Consider the following 21,643-nt stretch of genomic DNA (forward strand, 5'->3'; position numbering starts at 1 on the left):
GCCTGGGCTGGTCTATCAGCTCACACTGCATGACCTCAGAGATCCTCCCAAAGAGCCAGTCTTGTGCCCTCAAAGATTGGACTGTGAGACTGAGGGTGGAGAGAACCCGAGCCCCAGACTTCAGATTCGCTGAGTCCCCTTAGATGTATAGCTTCAGAGGCTGTAAACAGATTTGGTTCCGTCCTCCTTTTTCCCTTGAGACTCAGGCACGGAGGACATTATCTCCTAGCATATTTATTTGACAAAGCACCATTTTTAGGGGGTTTCAGACATGAATGAGGTGGGTCCTCTCTCCTCAAGCAGGCTGCGAGGGTACACAGAGCCAGAAGAAGACGACCATAATATCTAGTGCGATGGGCGGATGTAGAAGCGGGACAGCATTACAGCACCCTGTCACGTTTCTCTGCTCCAAGGTCCTGATGAGTGGCCAAGTGCTCACCCTTCATAGAAGGACATCCATCCTGATCACCTCCGTGAACATGAAAATTCTCTTCATGAGAATTAACAATGATGAATCCTCCTGACTTGAGGAAGGGTAAAGGTTTTTTGTTTTTGTTTTTCTTAAACTCCTATTCTAGCAAAGAGCTAGGTCTTTGCAACAACACCTTTCCCAAAGGCTAAGCCTGTTCCATCCTAAAGATCAGTTTTTCCTAAACAATAAAGTGCAGACCCAGAGGGGAGCTTTTCTTTTCTTGAAAATGATCACGTAGAGAATCTGAATTGCCTCTAGTAGTAGTAGTCTCTATTTCAGTTACGAGCTTCATACGCAGTCCATGGCACATAATAGGCTCTGAAAATCTTATTCCTGAGGGAAAGCTTTATTCAGAACAAGCAAAATACTTATTAGCACCTTCTGGGGGCCAAGCACTATGCCAAGTGCTAGGAGAGAGCAGCATGAAACACCCACATCCCCACTACCCAGCCCTCCTGGCACTTGCATGTTCCCAGGAGAGGACAGGCAGGGTGAGGCCTGCAGGTGAACCACGGGATCCAGCACCATGCAGGTCACTGACCACTGTGACAGGAGCAGATGTGGGGGGGGTGGGAGCGGGGCAGGGCCTGTCTGGAATGGGTTCAGGGGACCAGGAAGAGAAAGACGGAGGACTGTGAGCCCAGACACTGAGCTTCACTGGAAGGGCACAAAGTAGCAGGGCAGTAGCTGGGAGTGAAAGTGGGGCTGTAGGCTTTGTTCTCGGGTGAGGGTTAAAAACCAACACTGGAGCGGTGATGGGGAAAGTTCAGTAGAGAAGGAGAGGGAGGCTTGGGGCCGTCCCCGGCGGAGGCTGTCCTTTGCTAGGGGCCTGGAAAGCTCCCGGGACGCCCTCGAGGTGTCCCCACTCAACTCTACTTGGGGAAAGAGGCGGAAATGGGGCCTGGAGGTGCGCAGGGGGCATCGCCCTTTCGTTCATTCTGTCCCGGCCCGGCCCCTGTGGAGCGAGCACTCACAGATAGTTGGCCAAGTTGTGCTCCTGTACGGTGTGTGTCTCGAAGCCATGAGGAGTCGTGTCAAAGTAGTCGTTGCCAATCCCGCAGATGAAGCACTTAGTCTACGGCGAAGGGGAGAGGCAGCAGGAGCGTCAGCAGGTGCGACCTGGCGGGGGGGGGGGGGCGCAGTCTCCCGAGGGGGCGGGGGGGGGCCCACCGTGCGGACTCGGTCTCCAGTGCTCTGGCATTAGTCATCCCCCCAGTGCCACGGAGCCCCTGCTGGCCGAGCCGAGTGGGGGTGGGTGCGGGGGAGCAACCACCCACCCCAAGCCATGGACGGGTGGGGGCCCGGGCCCAGGCAGCAGCAAGTGGTAGCAGGCCCCAGGGTTCTAGACCCATGGCCGCAAGACACGCACGTTGGGGCCAGCCCAGCGTTACCTCCATGTCCTCCCGCACTTGTTCCTGCTGGTCTCTCAGCTCTCCAAAGGCGTCAATGATGAGACCTGGTATTTTAAATACAGAGACAGGTAAAGCACCTCAGGGAGCTGCGGGCTGGCTCGGGCAGAGGCTCAGCAGCAGGGCCGTGGTGCTGGCAAGAAAGTGACCGTCGGGCTCCACCTGTAAAGCACAGTCAGAGCAAGTCTCGAGGGGCACGTGCTGGGCCGCGTCTGTGCTCCCCTCACTCGGCCTCCCTGCGGCGGTCTACACTGGCCCGCCCGCCCACCCTGACCACCTGGTCGCCCCCACGCAGCCCGTGGCTCAGTGCTGCTGGCAGCCCGCGGGCCCCGATGGGGCCGGGGATGCCTGTGCGGTCAGTCTCTCGTCCGCCCCGTCTCCGAGGACCACCCTAGCGCCGGCAGGTCCTGGTGTGCGGATCCCCCGTCTGCTGCTGTCCTCGTGTCTCCGTGTCCTTGCTCTGCTGCCTCCATCCCACTGCACCCCTGACGCGCTCTGCAGGACCGAGCACGGGTAGTGGCACGACTCAAACTCAGTTCATGGCCGTTCTTCATTCCTGACCACCTCGGGGCTACGATGCCCGCACCCTCCCCCGGAGGACGCTGGCCCTGTCCCGCCACTGCTCTCCGCTCCTTCGTGGCCACGGGGCCTGGGAGAAAGTAAGGGCAGGAGCACCCCAAGTGGGGGGACGGCAGCTGGGCTGCACCCCCACTCGGATTCACAAGGTCCCGGGGCGGGTTCCCAGGTGTGGCTCGTGTGGCCCACGCTCGCGCGGCGGATGCTCTGTAAGTTTCTGTTGAATAAGCGAGTCCGACGCGCGGGGACCTCCACTCAGAGGCCCAGGCCCAGGCCCAGGCCCAGGCCCAGGCCAGAGAACCAGGCGTCCGCCCTGCTCGTCCTTCTCACGAGCGGCAGCCCACCTTGGATGATGGCCAGCAGGATGACGATGACGAAGAAGAAGAACGTGATGTCGAAGACAATGCGGTACATCTCGTAGGGGTCTCCGGCGGGGTCTTCAATTTCGTCTCCGATGCCGCCCCCGGCGCGCACTCCCACGTACATGTGGAACAGGTAACACTGGGGAACGGCAAGAGTGGCAGTTTTGGGGAAGGTCGCAGGGTGTTGTCTTTAGCCTGCCAGTCAGCAGACCTTTCAGCCCTGCGGCTCCTGACGTCCCCCACGCCCCCCATGGCAGGCCAGGGCCTTGTCAGACTTGGCCTATGGCAGATATTCTTCCCTCATTAAAGGGAGAGGAAAGGGGTGAACCATTTGAGGTCCGCAGGGGGATGCCTGGGGGGTGCAGAAGTCCAACTGCCCCGAGGCCGCTGGTGCCTCCCAGGAGGTTGAGGGCCTGGCTGGGGCGGGGGGGGGGGACCTAGGGGGGTGCTGGCCCTACAGCGGGCACAGGCGTGACGTGGGAGGCTGGGGCAGCAAGGCGACACGTGGGGCCTGCGGGGGCGCCTCCACCTGTTCTTACTGCCTGGAGAGCTGACCATGGACCAGGTCCCTGCAGCCCGTCACCATGAACATCTTGAGGTGTGGGTGCCCCCCTTCTAGCGGCTGGTCCCCCCCTCCCCGACCATAGTGGTCTTTTTGCGAGAACCCCCCCGGGGCTGGTTGGAACACATGGAGCCCCTGATCCCTGGGACCCAGCCCAACTCTCCGAGACACAGAACTGAAGCTGGACTCCCAAGCAACTTCAGTGCAGGTCCACTGACATCCAGGCCAAGGTAGCAGCATCCTGGACACCTGTGGAGGTGGCCAAGACCTGCTAGGCCCAGGACACCTATAGCCCCCTGCTCCTCCTCTCGTCCATCTATTCGTCCGTCTGCCTGGGCACTTCCACTCTAATGTCTGGTCTGTGCTGGCGGCGGGCTCTCACCGTCATCATGTCGTCACACTTCATGTCGGGCTCATCGTCATCTTCACTCTTGTTGTAGAACTTGCGAAAGAAGTTGAAGGCCACCACGGTGTAGAGGTAGACCACCACAGCCAGGAGACCCACGGTCAAGACCAGCTGGCAGCAGGAGGGAGAAGGGGGAGGAGGTGGGTCCACCCCGAGAGCTTCTCGGGAGACCCCAAGTGAACAAGAAAGGTGTGGTGGGAAGGGGACAGAGGAAGGGGTGGCAGCAAAGGCTGTCCTCCGACATCACGGGGCTAGGGGGAGAAGGGGGATGGGGGTGGGCTAAATTCTCTATCCCCCCAAATTCATAGCCTCCAGCATCCCAGAATGTGAGCGAATCTGGAAATCAGGCCTTTAAAGAGGTAAACTGCAATGACAGAACTGCCCCCTCTCCAGCCTAGGTGGAGTCCTTCTGAGAGGGATTGGGACGCACACAGACACCAGGAGCCGCAGGCACTGATGGGAGAGCAAGTGACAAAGCAAGAGGGGGCTTCCTAGGAAACGAAGTCTACCCCCACCTTGGTCCTAGACCCCTGGCCTGCAGAACCGAGAGGAGACAAAGCTAGCAGCCTGCCATTCTGGGTGGTGGCCCTAGCAGACATGTGCTGGGATAGGGGATTGGGCCTCAGCAACCTAAGGAGGGATTTAGGACTGCACAGTGACAGTGCTGGCAAGAGGAAGGGTCTCTTGCTTTTTTGGCCGGGACAGCAGTGAGTGGAAGCTTCACGATATGGCTTCTACTCTAATGCTGCTTCTAAAGAGTTCAAAGCTGCTTTGGACGGAGGGGGCCCCTTACACGTTTTCATAAAGAACCACGAGTGGATGATTGTCACAGCTTTGAAGTTGCCGTAGGAATCATCTAAGATGGTTTAGCAAAGCGACATTTTTCATGATTAAGAAGCCTGCCTAAGAACCTTTGCAGGGTCACAGGGCATGCTCGCTTCCCGGTTCTAGGAAGTACTATGAATGAGGGCCCCGTGGGACCTACTTATCTGGTCCATAGGAGGGACTGGGGGTGAGCCGGGGCTTCCGAGATCACAGTCAGAATGAAGAGACCTTTTGCTCTCCACTGTCAAGGTGCCACACAAAAGGGGCAGAGGCATGAGGATGAAGATAAATACCACCAGAAACGTATTCAAAGGCTTCTCTGGGGCAGCCTGGGTGGCTCAGCGGTTTAGTGCTGCCTTCAGCCCAGGGTGTGATCCTGGAGACCCGGGATCGAGTCCCACGTCGGGCTCCCTGCATGGAGCCTGCTTTGCCCTCTGCCTGTGTCTCTGCCTCTCTCTCTCTGTCTGTCTCTGTCTCTCTCTCTCTGCCTCTCATGAGTAAATAAATAAAATCTTAAAAAAAACAAAAAGGCTTCTCTGAATGATGAATAGCAACTTACCAAACCTCGGACAGCGGACCGCACAGAATGCAGTTGGTTTTAGAAACAGAAAGAACCTGGGCTTTGCACCAAAGAAGAAATGGGCTAGTCCTTCCACTTAGTGGCTGTGTCTTGGGTGAGACACTTGGCCTCTCTGAGCTTCAGTTCTCTTATCTGTCAAGGGAGCATGACAGCTACCTCATGAGGTAGTTGTGAGCCCATCACAGTACCTGGCATGAGCCGGGCATGTATTTTTTCTAGATTTCAGCAAGCTCATATAGGAAATTCATGGTCTAAAGTTTCCATTTCAGGTACAGTTTTGTGTGATGCCATCAAGCCACATCAATAAAAACCCGTTTCAACATCTGAGTAAAGGGGAAGGAAATAATTCTACGAGAACGTATGGTAGCCCTGGTGTTGCACAGATCACCCTGGGGGAAATGTTGCTTTTATAGGGTCAAACTTCCCACAGTGCACATGTAAAAACACACAATGGCCTTTCTCCCAGGAACCTATAAGGACCTAAAGGGAAGCATTCAACACTCGAGGCAAACATCTAGATCACAGATTCTGTTACTGCCTCCCCAAACTTTAGCAACTTGTGTGTGGCAGCCAAGCTTCATCTCTAGCTTTTCTCCATTCCTTTTATCACCAACCAAAACAAGAAACATTGACTATTGCCATTACCAAAAACCTAGAAGAAAGAGATGATCCTCATACCTGATGATCTAGCACCTTTGATCTTTTAGGAATTTTTGTGAGTATACTTGACAATCTTATGCCAGTTTCAGGTGTACAGCACAGTGATGTGGCCTCTCTGTACATCGTGCCGTGCTCCACGGACGTGTGGCTACCGTCTGTCACCATACAATGCTATGACAATACCACCCACTATATATAAAGGGTACCACAATCAGGTTAATTAACATATCTGTCACCTCATACAGTTACAACTACCGTGTGTAAGTGCGTGTGTGGAAACGCTTCAGATCTACTGTCTTAGCAAACTTCAAGTATATGATACAGTACTTTTACAAGCACCATGCTTTACATTAGATGCTCAGAATTTATTTGTCTTATAACTGAAAGTTTGTGCTCTAACACGACCCCTGGGCCCCATGACCTGGGAGCCATCATGCTACTCTCTGGTTCTAGGAGTGGTTCCCACTGTCTCATTTATGAAGTTGCACTTAATGAGGAATGAAATGCTAAGGAGTTTGAGTTTGTTGACAAAAGGAGCCATTTGAGGATTTTTAATCAAGGGATTGACCCTGACAACAACGTAGAAAACAGACTGGATATTGATGAGGCTGGAAATAGCCACATCTATATTGACAGACACGTACGTGTGTAGGTGAGTATGTGGTATATATATGTCTACGTCACGTAGAAGCATGTATCAGAAGGCCTTGGGGAGCCTAGTTACCAGCCTCCAGGGAACAGATCAGATTCATGGAGGGAAGGGTAAACCTGAAAAGGTCTCCAGAGTGACCCTGTTATGTCCATCACCTCCTTCCCTTCCCCTTTCTCCTGATTGATCTAAATGTTCAGTGTTTCCAAAACAAGGTCCTACATCTCTTAAGTGAGGGCTGCAATTTTGCAGTGACAGTCAATATTTTCACATTTGGCCAAGAAAGGTGTACTATACGCCATGACGTACACCTTCCCGCCACATACTAGGGTCCTCCCCGTTGGCTTTTTCCTCCTATCCACATCTAGGCCTGTCCTCTTCTGCCCAGTGGAAACCCCAGTACCTGTTTGCCGTTGTGAGTTACAGATGACAGAATAGTCCTCAGCGTCTTGAAGCCCATTGCAATGTCCAGCAGATGCGCAGCAAAAAAGAAGTTGTTGTAGTGGCCCAGGACTGACATGGTTGTGTACCAGGCAAGGTAGAGAAACGACTGTGGAGAAAGGAAGCAGAGGCAGTTGAACAACCTTTCAGGCCTTTGTGCCTTGTGATGGGCCCATGAAACCGGTTGTGGCCTGGATACGGACGTGCTAAGGTGCCATGACTGGTCTAAGGGTTGCCACGTGAAAGCCCATCCACAGTACACTAACTGGTCCCTCCGTGCCGCGAAGGCCTCCCGTCTCTGATAAGTGAGCATGGAGTCCTCTTGGCACCCTCCCTACATTGTTGCCCTATGGCAGCCGATGACCTCCCTGACCCCGTGGCACAGAACCTTGTATCTCCCGCAGCCATACTCACGTTGTCGGTGAAAACAACTCCCAGTTTCCAGATATGGTACTTCATGTCAATGGAGCTCAGCCTAAAGGGGAGCAAATAATTTTAAAGCTTATAAATGTCAGACTTTAGGTAAGTGTTTAATAAGGGGAAAAGTTAAGTGTTTTCTCTCAGGTTTAATAAGCTGAACACAGCTCTGAGCTTTATCAAGTTGTATGTGTTCCCCGTGGGACCGAGAATGGCAGAATCACACACCCTGAAATTTTAATTAGTCTTGGTCTTTCTGCTCTAACAGGCCTGAAAGCTGGTAGGTCTTTACATTGCTTTGAGGTGGTCTCCCAATATGTTAGAACCTAGAAAAACACCGGAGCCACACCAGGGCCTGAGAGTGCACAGGCGTGCTGTAGTTCTCCGCTCTGGCACACCGAAGAGGGCTGGAAAGCAAAGGATCCGCTTGGGCAGACTTTGGGTTTGAACTCCTAAGCTCTGTACCATGACACCAGAGAGGCCGCCTCTGCTTTGCTCTCTTCGACTGGGCTGAAATCAAGGGCATTTTTGTCCAAACCTAGGAGTTCCGCAATGCGTTCTGCTCCGTAGAGATCTCCATACTTGTTGATCACCTGGAGAGAGGATGACAGGGTGAGCTCGGGCCGCGCACCACAGCACGGTCTCCAGAGCTTTGTTAATGCTCTGGGCTTTTTCAAGGGGTTGATGAACACATGATTCAAAATGCAACAGGAAAATAAAGAGGAAAAAAAAAAATAAGCCCTGGGAGAAAACAGAAGTGGAAGAGACAAAGTGAAAACCACTTCTCAAGCTGGTATCTTTTGGAGGGGAGAAGAAAACCAGGACGTACAAAGCCGTGAATGTGTTAAGCTGTTTAGGGCAGATGAGTACAGGAAGGAGCCAAAACCTACATACGTTCATACAGGAGCCCTTCTGTGACTTACTCTTTTCAAGATACCATCATAAAAGCAACAGCAAACATATTTGTGTTTGTATATGTAGAACTTAAAAAAAAAAAGAAAAAACACACGACATTTCTTTGGTGGCCATGGCAAACACCCCCTGCCTTCCACTGACAAGGCATACCTTTCTCTTGACAAACTTGTCCCAGTAGTTATTAGGGAAAGATCTGAAAAGGAAAATAAAAAGGGGAGTTCTTAACATCAAGGCTGACACATCAAGAAGCTGTGCGATCTGTGTCGGAATCCAGGATCTCTTTGGGCTTTGTCCTGCTCATTCAGAATTCAGACTGATTGAAGCTCAGAGGCACCGCACGTCTAACTCATCTGTGATTCTGCCTCTCTGTGGTGACGTCTGAAACACCTGGAGAGCCACCCTGCATCTTCGACCTCAAGATTATGGTAAAGAGCCAGGAACTGTGAGGGCAGGCTAGACAGAAACAGGTGCATACATGTTCCTTGATCCCAGCATAACTAGAACAAAACCCTGTGGGAAAACACATGCATTCAAGCTTCGTTCACTGAGTGCCTGGGGTAGGTGACAGTGATATAGTGGTGGGAAGTGTAGACAAGGTCCCTCACTTGATGATGTTTTTGGAGTGTCTGTGGAGTTTTTCTCCAGAAAAACCAGAGTGCTCTTCCCCTCTATTCTCCATCCCCAAGTAGCTCCTGTGGGGTCTGCTCTTCTCAGGGAATTAGATCCTTCCATCTTCTGGAGGCGGCTCCCTTTACTATCCTGTCCCCAGTCCTTCAGGGGAATTTCTTTCCTACGCCTGGTAACTTCCATCAGCTCCACTGCAAATAGTTTGTGATTGTTAAGGCCCAGGGAGGAACTGTCACTTCCAGGTAGCTTGGCAAAAATCATTTACGATGTTTTTCTCCTGGGGCACCTGGTGGCTCAGTCAGTTCGGCATATGACTTTTGATTTTGGCTCAGGTCATGTCCTCAGGGTCATGAGATGGAGCACCAAGTGGGCTCTGTGCTAGGTGTGGGGCCTGCTTGAGGTTCTTTCTCCCCCTCTGTCCCTCCCCACCTTGCGTGCTTGCTCTCTCTCTCTCTCCATTTCACAGTGATTGACCTTTCCTGGGAGAGTTCCTTGTGAGTCTAGATTGTCTAGACTGGCCCTTGGTGTGCGCATTCTCAGTTCTGTTTCCCTTGTGTCCATTCTTGGCTCTGGTACACAACAGTCTCCTATTCTACAAAGACCACCCACGCTGGGGATAAGGAAGGGAGGACCTCCCTCTGCTCATGGACCTCTCCGAAGAATAACCCTCAGCAAATGCCACCTCTCCCCCAACAGACAAGCTTTTCTTTTTTTCCTGTGGGGACAGTGTAGGGGGGGAAGGTAAAGCAATTTCTTTGTTTCAATCATCCAAATGCCACTTAAAAGCAAAAACAAATGCTGAGTTTACAGAGTAAACTGGTAATAGATTTTATCTGGAGGCATAGAAAGGATTAGTTTGAATTTCTTCTTTGTACATTTTTCTACAGGTATTAGTTTTAGAACCCAAACAAAGCAAATTAAAAAAAAAAACCAACAATCCTGGCTTCTTCTATCCACATTAAAATCTCCTTTCTCTTAAATCCTTTATACAGATGGTCCATAACATGCAGCTCAGCCTTGGTCACACTTTGTCCTAAGTAGAAAATTCTGTAAGTGATGCCTCAGGGCCACTGACTGAAGGCTGCAAGCAAGACCATTTCACAGACGATCTTAACCTTGTCCCCTGACTACGGATGGGAGCTCCTTGAAGGTAGAAAACATAATTTTACTTGGTAATATTCCTTAGACCATGAGGTAGACAACAGAACCTCCAGAAGGGAAATGCATAAACATTACCTGTGTATGTGGTCAAAAAATAATACAAGATGCTCAACCTCTTTAGAAATGAAGGAGGTGCACAGTGAGATGCTACTACACATCTACGGAATTAGCAAAATCATCTCAGTATCTTAACAAGTTTGACAAGAGGCAGGGAAGCAGGAACTCTCATACAGTGATGGTTGGAATGTAAATCAAGACAAACATTTGCGTATCCTACTATTCAGCAAATTCCTTTCCTGGTCTCTACTCTAGAGAAACTCTCTTATTGGAACATCAGGTATAAAAGTGTTCATTGTCCCACTGTTTGAAAGAGCCAGAAACTAGAAACAATTGAAATATCCATCGTCAGGAAAATGGGTAACAACATGATATGTACATGATAAATACTTATATAATGGAAAATATGCTGCAGTTTTGAAGATGATCCAACTATGGCCATACACATCCAACATGGGCAGGTTCCAGATGCAGTGTTGAACAAAAGTATGACCGTATAATTAACGCACATAGCATAATTCCATTTACATAAAGTTCAAAAACAGTCAACATGAAAGAATGCTTCTGGGGAACATGCCTGAGAGTTAAACTATACTAAGGAAAGGCTGAGTATTGCCAAAGCCAGGAGAATAGTTAAGTGGGGCTTGGGAACATCATGATCAGGGAGGATGTCCAGGACTTGAAAGCTATGAGTAACTATTCCATTTGTAAAACTGTGTAGTTCATTATTATGAACTACTTTAAAATACACATTTTATATTTCCTTAACATGTGTGTTTAACAATCTAAAAATAAAATAAAAAAGATAGCTCTCTTTGATAGTTAACTGTAAAAAGTAGGTTACTGCAAAGCACTACATGTACTATGATGCCATGATTGTGGGGAAAAAAAGATTCACCCATGTAATAATTTTAAAACAGCTATTTATGCACATCTGTGTTCATGGACATTTAAGCCACTTCAAAAAAAAAATAGCAACTATCCTCATTGGAATGTTTTAGTGTACTTCTCATTAACTCCTTAGATACTTAGATTTTTAGCAACTAAACCGCCTTTTTACTGGGACTTTTAGGGCATATATCCTCTTTCACAGACATGAGTATTACTGATAATTGTAGAAAGCTAGCCAAAGAATTGCATTATTTAATGGTATCCAAAATTTCTGCGATGTGATGACAAAGGGTCAGAAACAACTTTAGTTTTCCTTATTTGTGTGGATTGGCAAGGACCTGCAGAGGGACAGGCTTTTGATTTGCATTCTCCCCTTTTTCTTTTTTCCCCTAAGAGAAGAGAATTCCCTTTCTAGAAACTATTTTAAAGACCCCAGTTGTGCCTTTATAGAGCTGCCTCCCTCAGTCTGCCTGTCTTTGAATAAAGAGCAATTTTCTTGGGCAGCCCCGGTCATTCAGCGGTGTGTGATCCTGGAGTCCCGGGACCGAGTCCCACATCGGGCTCCCTGCATGGAGCCTGCTTCTCCCTCTGCCTGGGTCTCTGCCTCTCTCTCTGTGTCTGTTATGAATAAATAAATAAACATCTTAAAAAAAATAAAAGCAATTTTCTTCCCCCAGGGGTCAGGATTGTTATTTGCAGATGTGCACATTTTAATTGGCACAACTAAGAGTTTCAACACAGTCATCTCTGTTTACATATCCAGCCCTGTATCTCTCCTCTTTCAGCATATTAATTTATCTCAAAACTCTCATTTTCCCAGTTGTGAACACACTGACGTTGCCTTCGCTAATGGTGATGGCCATTTTGTGAACAAGTAGAGAAGGGAATGACGAACTGCTTGATGTCTACCCTGTGCCAGGCACTGCACACACTCATTGATCTCCCAGACTTTGGGAGGTGGTATTTGTTGGGCTGGAGAGACTGGGGACCTCAAAACGGCCGACCGCAGGCCAGCAACCTCCCAATAACGCTGCCTTGCCACCCCACCCCCATCTTCCCGCCATGCCACCTTGCCACCCTACCCTAACTTAGCTTACAAGACCTTGCCCTTAGTTACAGACCCTTACCCTAATTGGGATGCCGCCCTACCCCCATCTTCTCGCCAAAAATTCTTTATAAACCCCCCCACGGTTTCCCAGGGCGTGACAGCTGGTGACTTCTCCACTCCCTCCCTCCCCTGCGGGCTGTGGAACCTTGCCCAAGAGTGCGTCCCATTAAAAGCCTGTTTTGACCAACTTTTGCTTGGCCTCTCTATTCCATTTCACTACCTGACAGTATTCTCATGCATCTATTAATGAAGAGGAAATCGAGGCTCAAAGGGCTGCATTACTTTGCCCCTTTCACAGGCAACTAAGCAATGGAGCTGACCTGGTGTCCCACCTCTGGCCATTGCATCAGTGCTCTTTCCCACCATGGTCCTGATCATACACATGCTACCAACAAAGTAGGCTTAGCACCACAGGTGGTAGCACCCACACCCAGATGGCCCTATTTGAACTGCCTACCAAGTGATAGTGGAAGGAGTCTATTACCAACCAGGGTACTTGTTGGAGAAGACTTCAGAGGTCATCAAACTGCTGTGCCGTATGGGAGCTCTAGAGAAGATGATCAGATGATCTCAGAACCCCCGGGCAAGGGAAACATTGTGTATGGCTCGAACATGGAAAACGAAGTCATACTGTACTGGGCCATCTGGTCTTAATTCCATATGCTCAGCACTCCCTGACAATATCCTTGATCCCCCATTATATGCACAGAGATACACACAAGTGTTTGAGGGGCAACAGGCTATTTCACTAGGAAGGCAGCAGAGAAAATAAGTCCTAGAAACCAAAAAAAGGTTTATACTAATCAGCCTGCAAGGCTGGTTAAGAACATGTCATTCTATTTATGGCATAGACTCTTCTTTTTCCTTTTTGGGATGGAGGTGAGGGGACACTTACGGTGTGTTGATTACCAGGCGGTCCCACTGCCCCTTGATGTCATCTTCAGATGGCTGTTCAGTGATGTACAGGCCATCGAACTCCAGCTTCCTGGCAATTTCTTTTTCCCTTTTGAACACCACCAGAGGGACCTAGGAGTGGGAAGACACTAGTTACTCAGAGAAGGTTTTCTGATTACGGCACCCTCTCCCAAGCATTCCCACCAATGAGCATTTCCAACTTCAGGGTAGTAATCTCTCTCTTTTTATGTTTTTATTATATCATATACTTATAATTATTTTAAAAAATAATCTCTATACCTAACCCAGAGCTTGAACTGAAGACGCGGAGATCAAGAGTCACATCTCCGACTGAGCCAGCCAAGTGCCCCTGGGGCAGTAATCTCTTTGTAGTAGGATTCTTAGGGTTCCTAGTTGTGGATCTAAAGTCAAATCTCGGGATCCCTGGGTGGCGCAGTGGTTTGGCGCCTGCCTTTGGCCCAGGGCGCGATCCTGGAGACCCGGGATCGAATCCCACGTCGGGCTCCCGGTGCATGGAGCCTGCTTCTCCCTCTGCCTATGTCTCTGCCTCTCTCTCTCTCTCACTGTGTGCCTATCATAAATAAATAAAAATTAAAAAAAAAATTAAAGTCAAATCTCTTCTTACTCCTTTGGCTAATTCGCCTCCCTCCAAAAATCTGGTTTCATTTGGGCCACCTTCAAGCTTTGGATTAAATAGCTGATATAATACAAACTGGACTCCTTGACCCATCCTGGAAAGAAGGCCATATTTAGACCAGTACCTAGGCCAAATGAGTTAGGTCCCCTAGGACTCTTAGGCCAGAGTTGATCCAAGACTTAGAAAGAAAATGAATTATTCTAGAATGGATTGGTCAGCCACACGAATACCATGGCATGTTCCAGCCCCCTTCAGTGGCTACAGTCATCTCCATCTCATGGTATTGATGCTTGGTTGGTGAAACGTGGTTTGCTTGCTAGGAGGAGAGGGTTCACTAGGCTCTGTATAGTCTTCTGGTATTGAACTTTTCTTCTGGAGAATGACCACTTACTGGTTCCTGACTATCACTCCCCATTCTCTTACAGTTTTAACTGTCATTCTAGGCTAGAGATGGTGTCATGGCTATGAGGACCTACCACCAAAAAAGTACACAGAAAAGGAGGGGTAAGTATCTACTTGCTCCAACCATCATCACATATACTTCAAGTAAGGGACAGAGTTAGTGAGGTCAAAGGCGACTACCGAAATCCCTGGGAATGAATAGTAGCCAAGGCTCCTCTGGCCAGGAAAGCCTAATACGGACAGAGCTGGAGCCTGTCATTCGGCTGGAAAGCTACTGGTTACTTGGCAACATCCCTCAGGCCTTGGTCTCCAGATGATTCCTTCCAATAACTCTTTCTCAAAGCTTTTGATATCCATAAGCCCCACACTATTTCCTTATTTCCAAGAAAAAGGAGACAAAATTTAGATCACGATTTGTAAAGAGTTACTTCTTGTCCTTTTTTTTTTTTTTTTAAATTCGAATTCAATTAGCCAACATACAGTACGTCATTAGTTTCAGGTGTAGTGTTCAATAATTAATCAGTTGCATGTAACAGGCAAGTGCCCTTTTTCTTCTTTAAAGTGACAAAACACCACCAAGGAGATAAAAGACTAAGGACAGGAAGGTGGCAAAGGCTATTAATAGGCATTTGCACACTGTGAAGAATCAATGATGGCTGCTAGATGATGGATGATGTGGGAGGGAAGGCAAAGGTAAAGCTACATGGACTAACGTGTGCTGTCTTCTCAGAGGACTCTGAATAATAACAAGAATACCAAGGTTTAGGGCAGTACTCATCTCTGGAACTTGAAGCACGCCCCTTCAGTCTTCTAAGGGTTTGCAAACCCTTGTAAGTAGGATCAGCACATCTTTATTCCCTAGGTAGTGTTTACCTTTTGTTTTCTCTAGGTCCCTAGTATACCTGCATCAAATCTAATAAGCTGAGCCCTGGGATGCTAAACCATACAGTAAACCAGTAACACGCTCTCACGGTTACTATGTTTGGTGTTCTGAGTCCTTTTATACCTGTTAATTTAACAGCCTCAGACACTTTCAGGAGTTGGTAGTATTACTATAATGCTCATTTTTACAGACGAGGAATCAGAGGAATGGTGAGGTTAGTGGTAAAACTGAGTCCCGCCCAGGCAGCCTGGCTCCAGAATCTGTGCTTTCATTATGACAAAGGAGTCTTTGGTGTGGGTTAGGGCACGCGGTCTCCCCAGGGGGATAGCTGGATTTCCTGCATGATATTATAGTTCACTGGGGGTAGTGAGGACTAGAAGGATAGGAATATATGTTTTGGACTCTTCCCAGGGAGAAGATGGTTTGATCTATGGCCAAGGAGACTTCCCACTTAAGAAAAAAAATGTAATGAGGAAAAAGATGTGGTATAGCAGCAACAGAACTGGACTTAGGACACCAAAAATAGAATAGAACGACTCACAGGAATAAACAAAGGTTCATATAACCATAGTGGTGTCTGAAGATGGCCCCAGTGAACCATGTCTGCTGGTATTCATTCCCTGTGTGGCTCCCCCTCACCTCCTGTGCAATGAATCTGAGCTGACCCTGTAACTTTCTGCCACCCATAAAAGGCAGTAAAAATGACACTGTGCCAGTTCTAGGCCTAAGCCTTAAGAAGGGCTAGCAGCTTCCACTTCTGTCCTCCTCTTGGAGCCCCCAGGCCACCATCATAAACAAGAAGTCCAGCTCCCTTGCTGGTGAGAACACATGGAGAGGCCCGTGGAAAGAGGGATGCCCTGCCCCTTGGAGAAAGAGGCCCAGACGCCCCAGCTGAGCCCAGCCTTCCAGCTCTTCCCTTGTCAATGTGCCAGGCATGAGGGTGTGCCATCGTGGATAAGGCAGCCCAGCGAGCAGACAGCTGCTGACACAGCTGCCTTCACATGGAGCAGAGGAACTGCTCAAATGTGCCCAGTCAACCCATGGGACCAGAGAGACAAAATGACTCTTATTGTAAGCCGCTAAGTTTTAGGGGCAGTTTGTTATACAGCACGAGATAACTGAAGCAGCAATCCACCAGTAAGTTTTCTTCTAATATCCTGAATAGGTGAAACCTAATAAATTTTGGAAGGTGAAAAGCATTTTTTAAAAAAGATTTTATTTATTCATGAGAGACACACAGAGAGAGGTAGAGACCCAGGCAGAGGGAGAAGCAGGCCCCATGCAGGGAGTCTGATGTGAGCCTCCATCCCAGGTCTCCAGGATCACGCCCTGGGCTGAAGGCGGCGCTAAGCTGCTGAGCCACCCAGGCTGCCAGAAAAGCATTTTAATAAAAATTCCAACCGAAGTTCAAAGATCAGAAGCAGTTCTCATCACTAGCTCTATGTGTGACTTAGCCTGGCGATTGTTAATCCTATGAACCGCAACAGGAAGTGCCTGAAAAGGGACTCCCAGAGCGAGGCTGCTCAAACTAGTGTGAATACAGATCACCTGGGAGGCATGCAGAGTTGTAGATTTTGGTTTAAAAGGCTCAGGATGTGGCAAGATTCTGCAGTTCTAACCTGCTCCCCGGTGATGGCAATGCCACCATTCCATGAACTTCAGTCTGTGGGCAAAACGTTCCGGAGAACAATGGCCTGGCTGGGCTCAGAATTCCCTGAGGAGTGATACCAGATTCCGAGTGGCCAGCAACTCACCTTCAGGCAGTAATAGCCCACCACACAGACCAAAGAGATGATGGTGTGGATAACGGCCAAGGCCCGCAACGTCGGTGCCATATACCCAGTGCTCTCCTGCAGAACAAAGAACACCATCGCTTCTTCTTCTTCATCATCATTAAAGGAATTCCACAGATTTGCAATGTCCTCTGTCTCTTCTTCTAGAGGTTCTTCAGTGACCTGGCCCAAGACACACGCTGTCTTATAAAAGGAGTCTCTGCCACTGGGCTCTCTCCTATTTTTTAGATTTCTAGCATATGTTGCACCCATAGTAGTGATGCAGCAGTACGTGCTGAGTGAGCGAGGTTTACATAACTTATTACTAGGAATCTGCAGTATCTCTAATAACTACAAACAAAATTTTAAGACACAGAGATGGCCTCTTGAAACAAAGCAAAAAATGTCAACGTTAGGAAAGCTGTACTACATACACTGTAATCCCTATGCCACAGGAGGTGATTTCTGAAATCACCTGTGCCCTGGGAGGAGGCTGGGACACAAACATGCACATGTGCACATGCACACACACACACTTGTCATTTTCCATTCCCTTTTAGACACCTGAACTGCCATTCCTACACAGATGGCCTCCAAATCTACACCTGTGAGGCTTTCCTCCTGCAGCCCCATTCCTGCTGGCTCTCTTCACCTCTATGACTGTCTGCAGCCACGTCAACCATAAGCTAAAAATCAAGCTTTGCCATACCCATTTTTCCATGCCAGACTTCCATTTTTCGTCTACAGACAACAGAAAGCCATTACTAGTTCAACCCAGTGGCAGGTGGGTGTAGGTAAAAGCATGTTCTATAAAAACTAGATTGGGGGTTTTATTTTTTTTATTTTTATTTTTCAGATTGGTGCTTTTAGATAGAAAGGGAAAGAGGCAAAAGTTAGAATAGCCAGTTAAAGACTATGTCGAGAATCCGGGACCTATCATTCATTAATTCATTCCACTAACCTTTATTTGGTGCCCACAATCTATGAGACTCACTTACCAATGTTCAAAGTCTTTAATTATCCTGATTAGTCCCTCTTGTCTCACTTCCAAAACCTAGCTACTATTAATTCTTCCTTCATAACGGCTCTAACATCTAGGCCAATGACCATGACTTTCTGTTGACTTATCCTTTAAGGAAAGAACTATACTTCTTATTCATTTTGAAATATACCAGAGTGCCCAATGACCCAACACATATTTGGCGAGTTTATGCAGTAATCATGAGAAAGCCTGAACTATGGAAGTAGTGCCCTCACTGGCTTCCCTGGCCAGCAGTGTCTCCGTTCTTCACGCTGCTAACGACCGTATCCTTATAGAAGCCAATGTCTTAGAAACCTCCTTAGATATTAGAGTTTTCGCTCCAGTTAACAGCGTAATTTCTATTATGATTTTTTTTTAAAAAGTATATAGATATTTAGCAAATAGTTCCTGAATGTGGTATCACCTTGTAAAAGAGCAGAATGAAGTTGATAGCGAAGGCGACAAACAGAGCGAGGAACCTCAGGTTGTAGAAATTCCTGGCGAGGTAATGCTGAAAAGGAAAGGACAGGCACAAGTAGAATAGTTTTGGAAGGGAAAGAGACCTTCCTTTCCTCAAACCAAAGACCTTTTCTAGTTAGAAATGTATCCCTACTCTTGGTAGCCACTCTTCTAAGAGAATCTGGACTTATTTCGGGTGGAACTGAGATGTGAGATGTTGATTTAAAAAAGAATTGCTGAGAATGATGCTCAAAGGAACCTTGCTCTGAGTTACCCCTCAGGGAACAAAATGCCTAAACATGTCACCAGCAGAGGATTCAAATGCTGTTGTGAAGGGGCTCGTGTGTGTGTGTGTGTGTGTGTGTGTGTGTGTGTTCCACAGAGAATGTAGTCTATTTGGAAATTATGAGTACTTGAGGCCCCCAGAAAAGCCCTGTAGCTCCCACACTGGAGGTGGCCAGTCTTTGGCTTAGAGTCTTGTCCCTTGTGAGTCACGGAGCCTCTGCCTCCGCCCTCTCAGCGGGGAGCATCCTCACTGCCACCTTCTCCAGATAAACCAGCCCTTGAGGACTGAAATGGTAGCTGCTTGGGGAAAACTCTCAAGCTGTCTGTGGAGGGGGCTCTCACCAATGGTGTTGGGGAAGGTGTCCTCCTGGCCATAAGCAACTGTTCTCAGTGGGCAGTATGTCAGAGGAAGGACATCACAAGCTCTGGTAGGATGCATGTGGGATAACAAAACTTCTGAGGAGTAATAAGAGAACCTAACACAAGCATATTCTTTTTGTATCCCAAATGATCCAATTACTTCCACCTTTGGACTATGATTGGCCAAGTATGCACATGACACCCATAAAGGACCAGCTAGAATGGGTTATCTGCACCCTCCTGCCCTGCAGAGAGCACATGCAGGGCTGGGTAGCAGGGTAGGAGTGCTTGGCCTTCCCCAGGTTACCCTCTTTTCCTTTTCCTCCAACACGTAAGGAACAGACAGGTGAAGGAGAAGAGGAGAGAAAGAAGATCAGCAATGAAACAGAATGTGGCCATGGTCTGAGGTCTCCGCCAGGAGTGGGGCCAAGGCTGGAGTGCTCACCAGTAACTTGGTCTGATAGACTTCCAGCCCTTTGAAGAAATTAGCCATGAAGGCTTCAGGCTTCTCGACTTTCTGGCCCCGACGTGGCTTCTTCTTCTTTGTCACTTCTGCCCACGGGGCCTCGGCCTGTTCTTCCTCTTTGGCCATATCCTCCTTCTCCCCATCTTCTAGGCTGTAGAAATGAGAAACCCATTCAGTGTAGAAGGGCAGCTGGAGGCCTGGCCCCGATAAGGAGACTAGATTAAAAAGAAATCTTGTAATTATTCCTCGAGGGTGGGAACTTCAAGTCTGCATTTCCCCACAGTGCCTCAATGTCACCTTGGGATTTAATGAGCGATGCCACTTTGATGAGCCACAGTTCCAGGGAGGTGTCAGTTGTAAATAAGTTTGTAATCCTCTTCTGATATGTAGCTGAGCAACTTTTTTCCCTTTGGAAAAGTTGCCCTTTACTTTTTAAGACTGTTGGAATTAGTAGTAGTACCTATTCTTCTAAGCTTGTGCTAGGAATCGAGTGGGATACTATATAAAAGATCCTGGCACACTGGGCCTCCTGAGTGGCTCAGTCGGTTAAGCATCCAACTCTTGATTTCAGCTCAGGTCATGATCTCAGGGTAATATGATGGAGCCCCATGTCATGCTCCAAGCTCAGTGGGGAGTCTGCTTGAGATTCTTTTCCTCTCCCTCTCCTACTTCCCCTCCCCCTCCACTTGCACACACTTTCTCGAGGGAAAAAAAAAAGACCTTAGCACAGACCCTGGCATGTCATATGTATCCGATACATTAGATATCACTACCACTACCATTGTATGAAGTTGCCAACCGTGTTCAAGAATTCGTTTGGCCAGGGGCTCCTGGGTGGCTCAGCGGTTGAGCACCTGCCTTTGGCTCAGGGCGTGATCCCGGGGTTCTGGGATCAACTCCCACATCGGGCTCCCTGTGAGGAGCCTGCTTCTCCCTCTGCCTGTGTCTCTGCCTCTCTCACTCTGTGTCTCTCATGAATAAATAAATAAAACTTTAAAAAAAATTCGTTTGGCCAGACAGTGATATTCTGATCTACTAGTGCAATGACAAAGTTACTGTGATTAATAGAATGTGTTTACTGTATAGCTGGGGCAGAAAGAAGTGTTTCTGGGACTCGCATAATATCTGTTTGTGTTAACAGAACCCCAAATTTCTATTTACCACAGCAATAGAATAGTAGATGCTATCAAGAACTATCTGCCGTAGCACTGCAGGGAGTTGAAGCTACCAAGAACTTACTCCATTTTCTCGGGTTCCACTTTTCCTTCTGCATCATGTGCTGCTTTCATCTCTGCTGCCTGGACAAAAATAACAATCAGTTAAGTTTTCCTCAAGTTAAAGAGATCATGGTCATGAGCCACATATAGCGTTGGCCATTTTCATGTCCTTGGTCACATGTCCCCATGGCTTTCTCCCTTCAGGATGCTTCTGCTTTCCTCAGGATCATGGGATGTAAGTGTCCCACAACAGATCAAGCTACTCTGGAGAAATGCCAGCACAAAGGTTTCAAACTTAAAAACTCAGTTTCCCTACTATTATTCAACTCCAAGAGAAGACTTGTGCTAGGACCCCATGGCACTGGTCCTACTGCCCCACTGGGTCAGAGAGAGATGGGACACAGACACACTAGGTCCAATCTAGAACCTGCTTCCATCACACAGAATTCCTGCCTTGTCTTCAATACTCTTAAGCACTACCCCGCATCGCTCTGATGGATGATCATTGCACTTAGAATAAAATTCAAGTTCCTCAGTGAGGTCTATAAGGTCTAGGTGATCATGGCCTTTCTCTCCATCCTCGTCTCATTACCTCCTATACCCAAATACCCAGACCTCATTTTCTTTTCTAGCACATTCCAAATCCTTCCCTGCACCAAGATCTTTGCACAAGCCACTCCTCTCTCTGGAATATGACTGCCCTGGTCTTTCTTGTGCCTGCCATCCTTTAGGACTTGGGTCAGATGACACCTTTTCAGAGGTCTCCTAACCATCCTATCCCATAGTAGGGTCTGTATTCTCTTTGTAACACATGACCTTGTTCATTTCTTTCAGCATGGGTCACAGATGGTAATCATCTTATTGATTTGTTGTCTTCTTCCACTAGAAGTTAAGATCTATTAAAGCAAAAATGTTTTCTCTCTTGTTAACCAGTGTATTCCCATAGATAGAGCACAGCCTGATATGTAAAAGGCCCTATCATGTATCAAACTCTGTCTGGGACCTGGGGCTACATCAGGGAGCAAAACAGAGTACATAAATTCATATTGCAAGGAGTCCTAGAGTTCTGATGCTTCCATCCCTGACTCTCCAAAATCAGGTGAGAGTT

The 21,643-nt window shown here is 48.2% G+C and overlaps 1 protein-coding gene across 1 annotated transcript in view; it reads right to left on the reverse strand.

Annotated features, from left to right (window-relative positions):
- The window catches only part of RYR3 (ryanodine receptor 3), a 511,176-nt gene that overhangs the window by 2,483 nt on the left and 487,050 nt on the right, over positions 1 to 21,643 (reverse strand). The window contains exons 90-102 of the mRNA XM_072738189.1: positions 20,558 to 20,616; positions 19,298 to 19,469; positions 18,173 to 18,259; positions 16,710 to 16,910; positions 13,014 to 13,144; positions 8,425 to 8,467; positions 7,825 to 7,952; positions 7,357 to 7,417; positions 6,905 to 7,051; positions 3,764 to 3,898; positions 2,802 to 2,958; positions 1,864 to 1,928; positions 1,447 to 1,547 (exon numbers count right to left, since the gene is read on the reverse strand). Coding sequence (XP_072594290.1) covers positions 1,447 to 1,547; positions 1,864 to 1,928; positions 2,802 to 2,958; positions 3,764 to 3,898; positions 6,905 to 7,051; positions 7,357 to 7,417; positions 7,825 to 7,952; positions 8,425 to 8,467; positions 13,014 to 13,144; positions 16,710 to 16,910; positions 18,173 to 18,259; positions 19,298 to 19,469; positions 20,558 to 20,616 — 1,487 coding nt within the window. The remainder of the gene's footprint in view (positions 1 to 1,446; positions 1,548 to 1,863; positions 1,929 to 2,801; positions 2,959 to 3,763; positions 3,899 to 6,904; positions 7,052 to 7,356; positions 7,418 to 7,824; positions 7,953 to 8,424; positions 8,468 to 13,013; positions 13,145 to 16,709; positions 16,911 to 18,172; positions 18,260 to 19,297; positions 19,470 to 20,557; positions 20,617 to 21,643) is intronic.

The sequence above is a fragment of the Vulpes vulpes genome, chromosome 15 (assembly GCF_048418805.1).
Source record: "Vulpes vulpes isolate BD-2025 chromosome 15, VulVul3, whole genome shotgun sequence".
In the NCBI taxonomy this organism is placed as follows: domain Eukaryota; kingdom Metazoa; phylum Chordata; class Mammalia; order Carnivora; family Canidae; genus Vulpes; species Vulpes vulpes.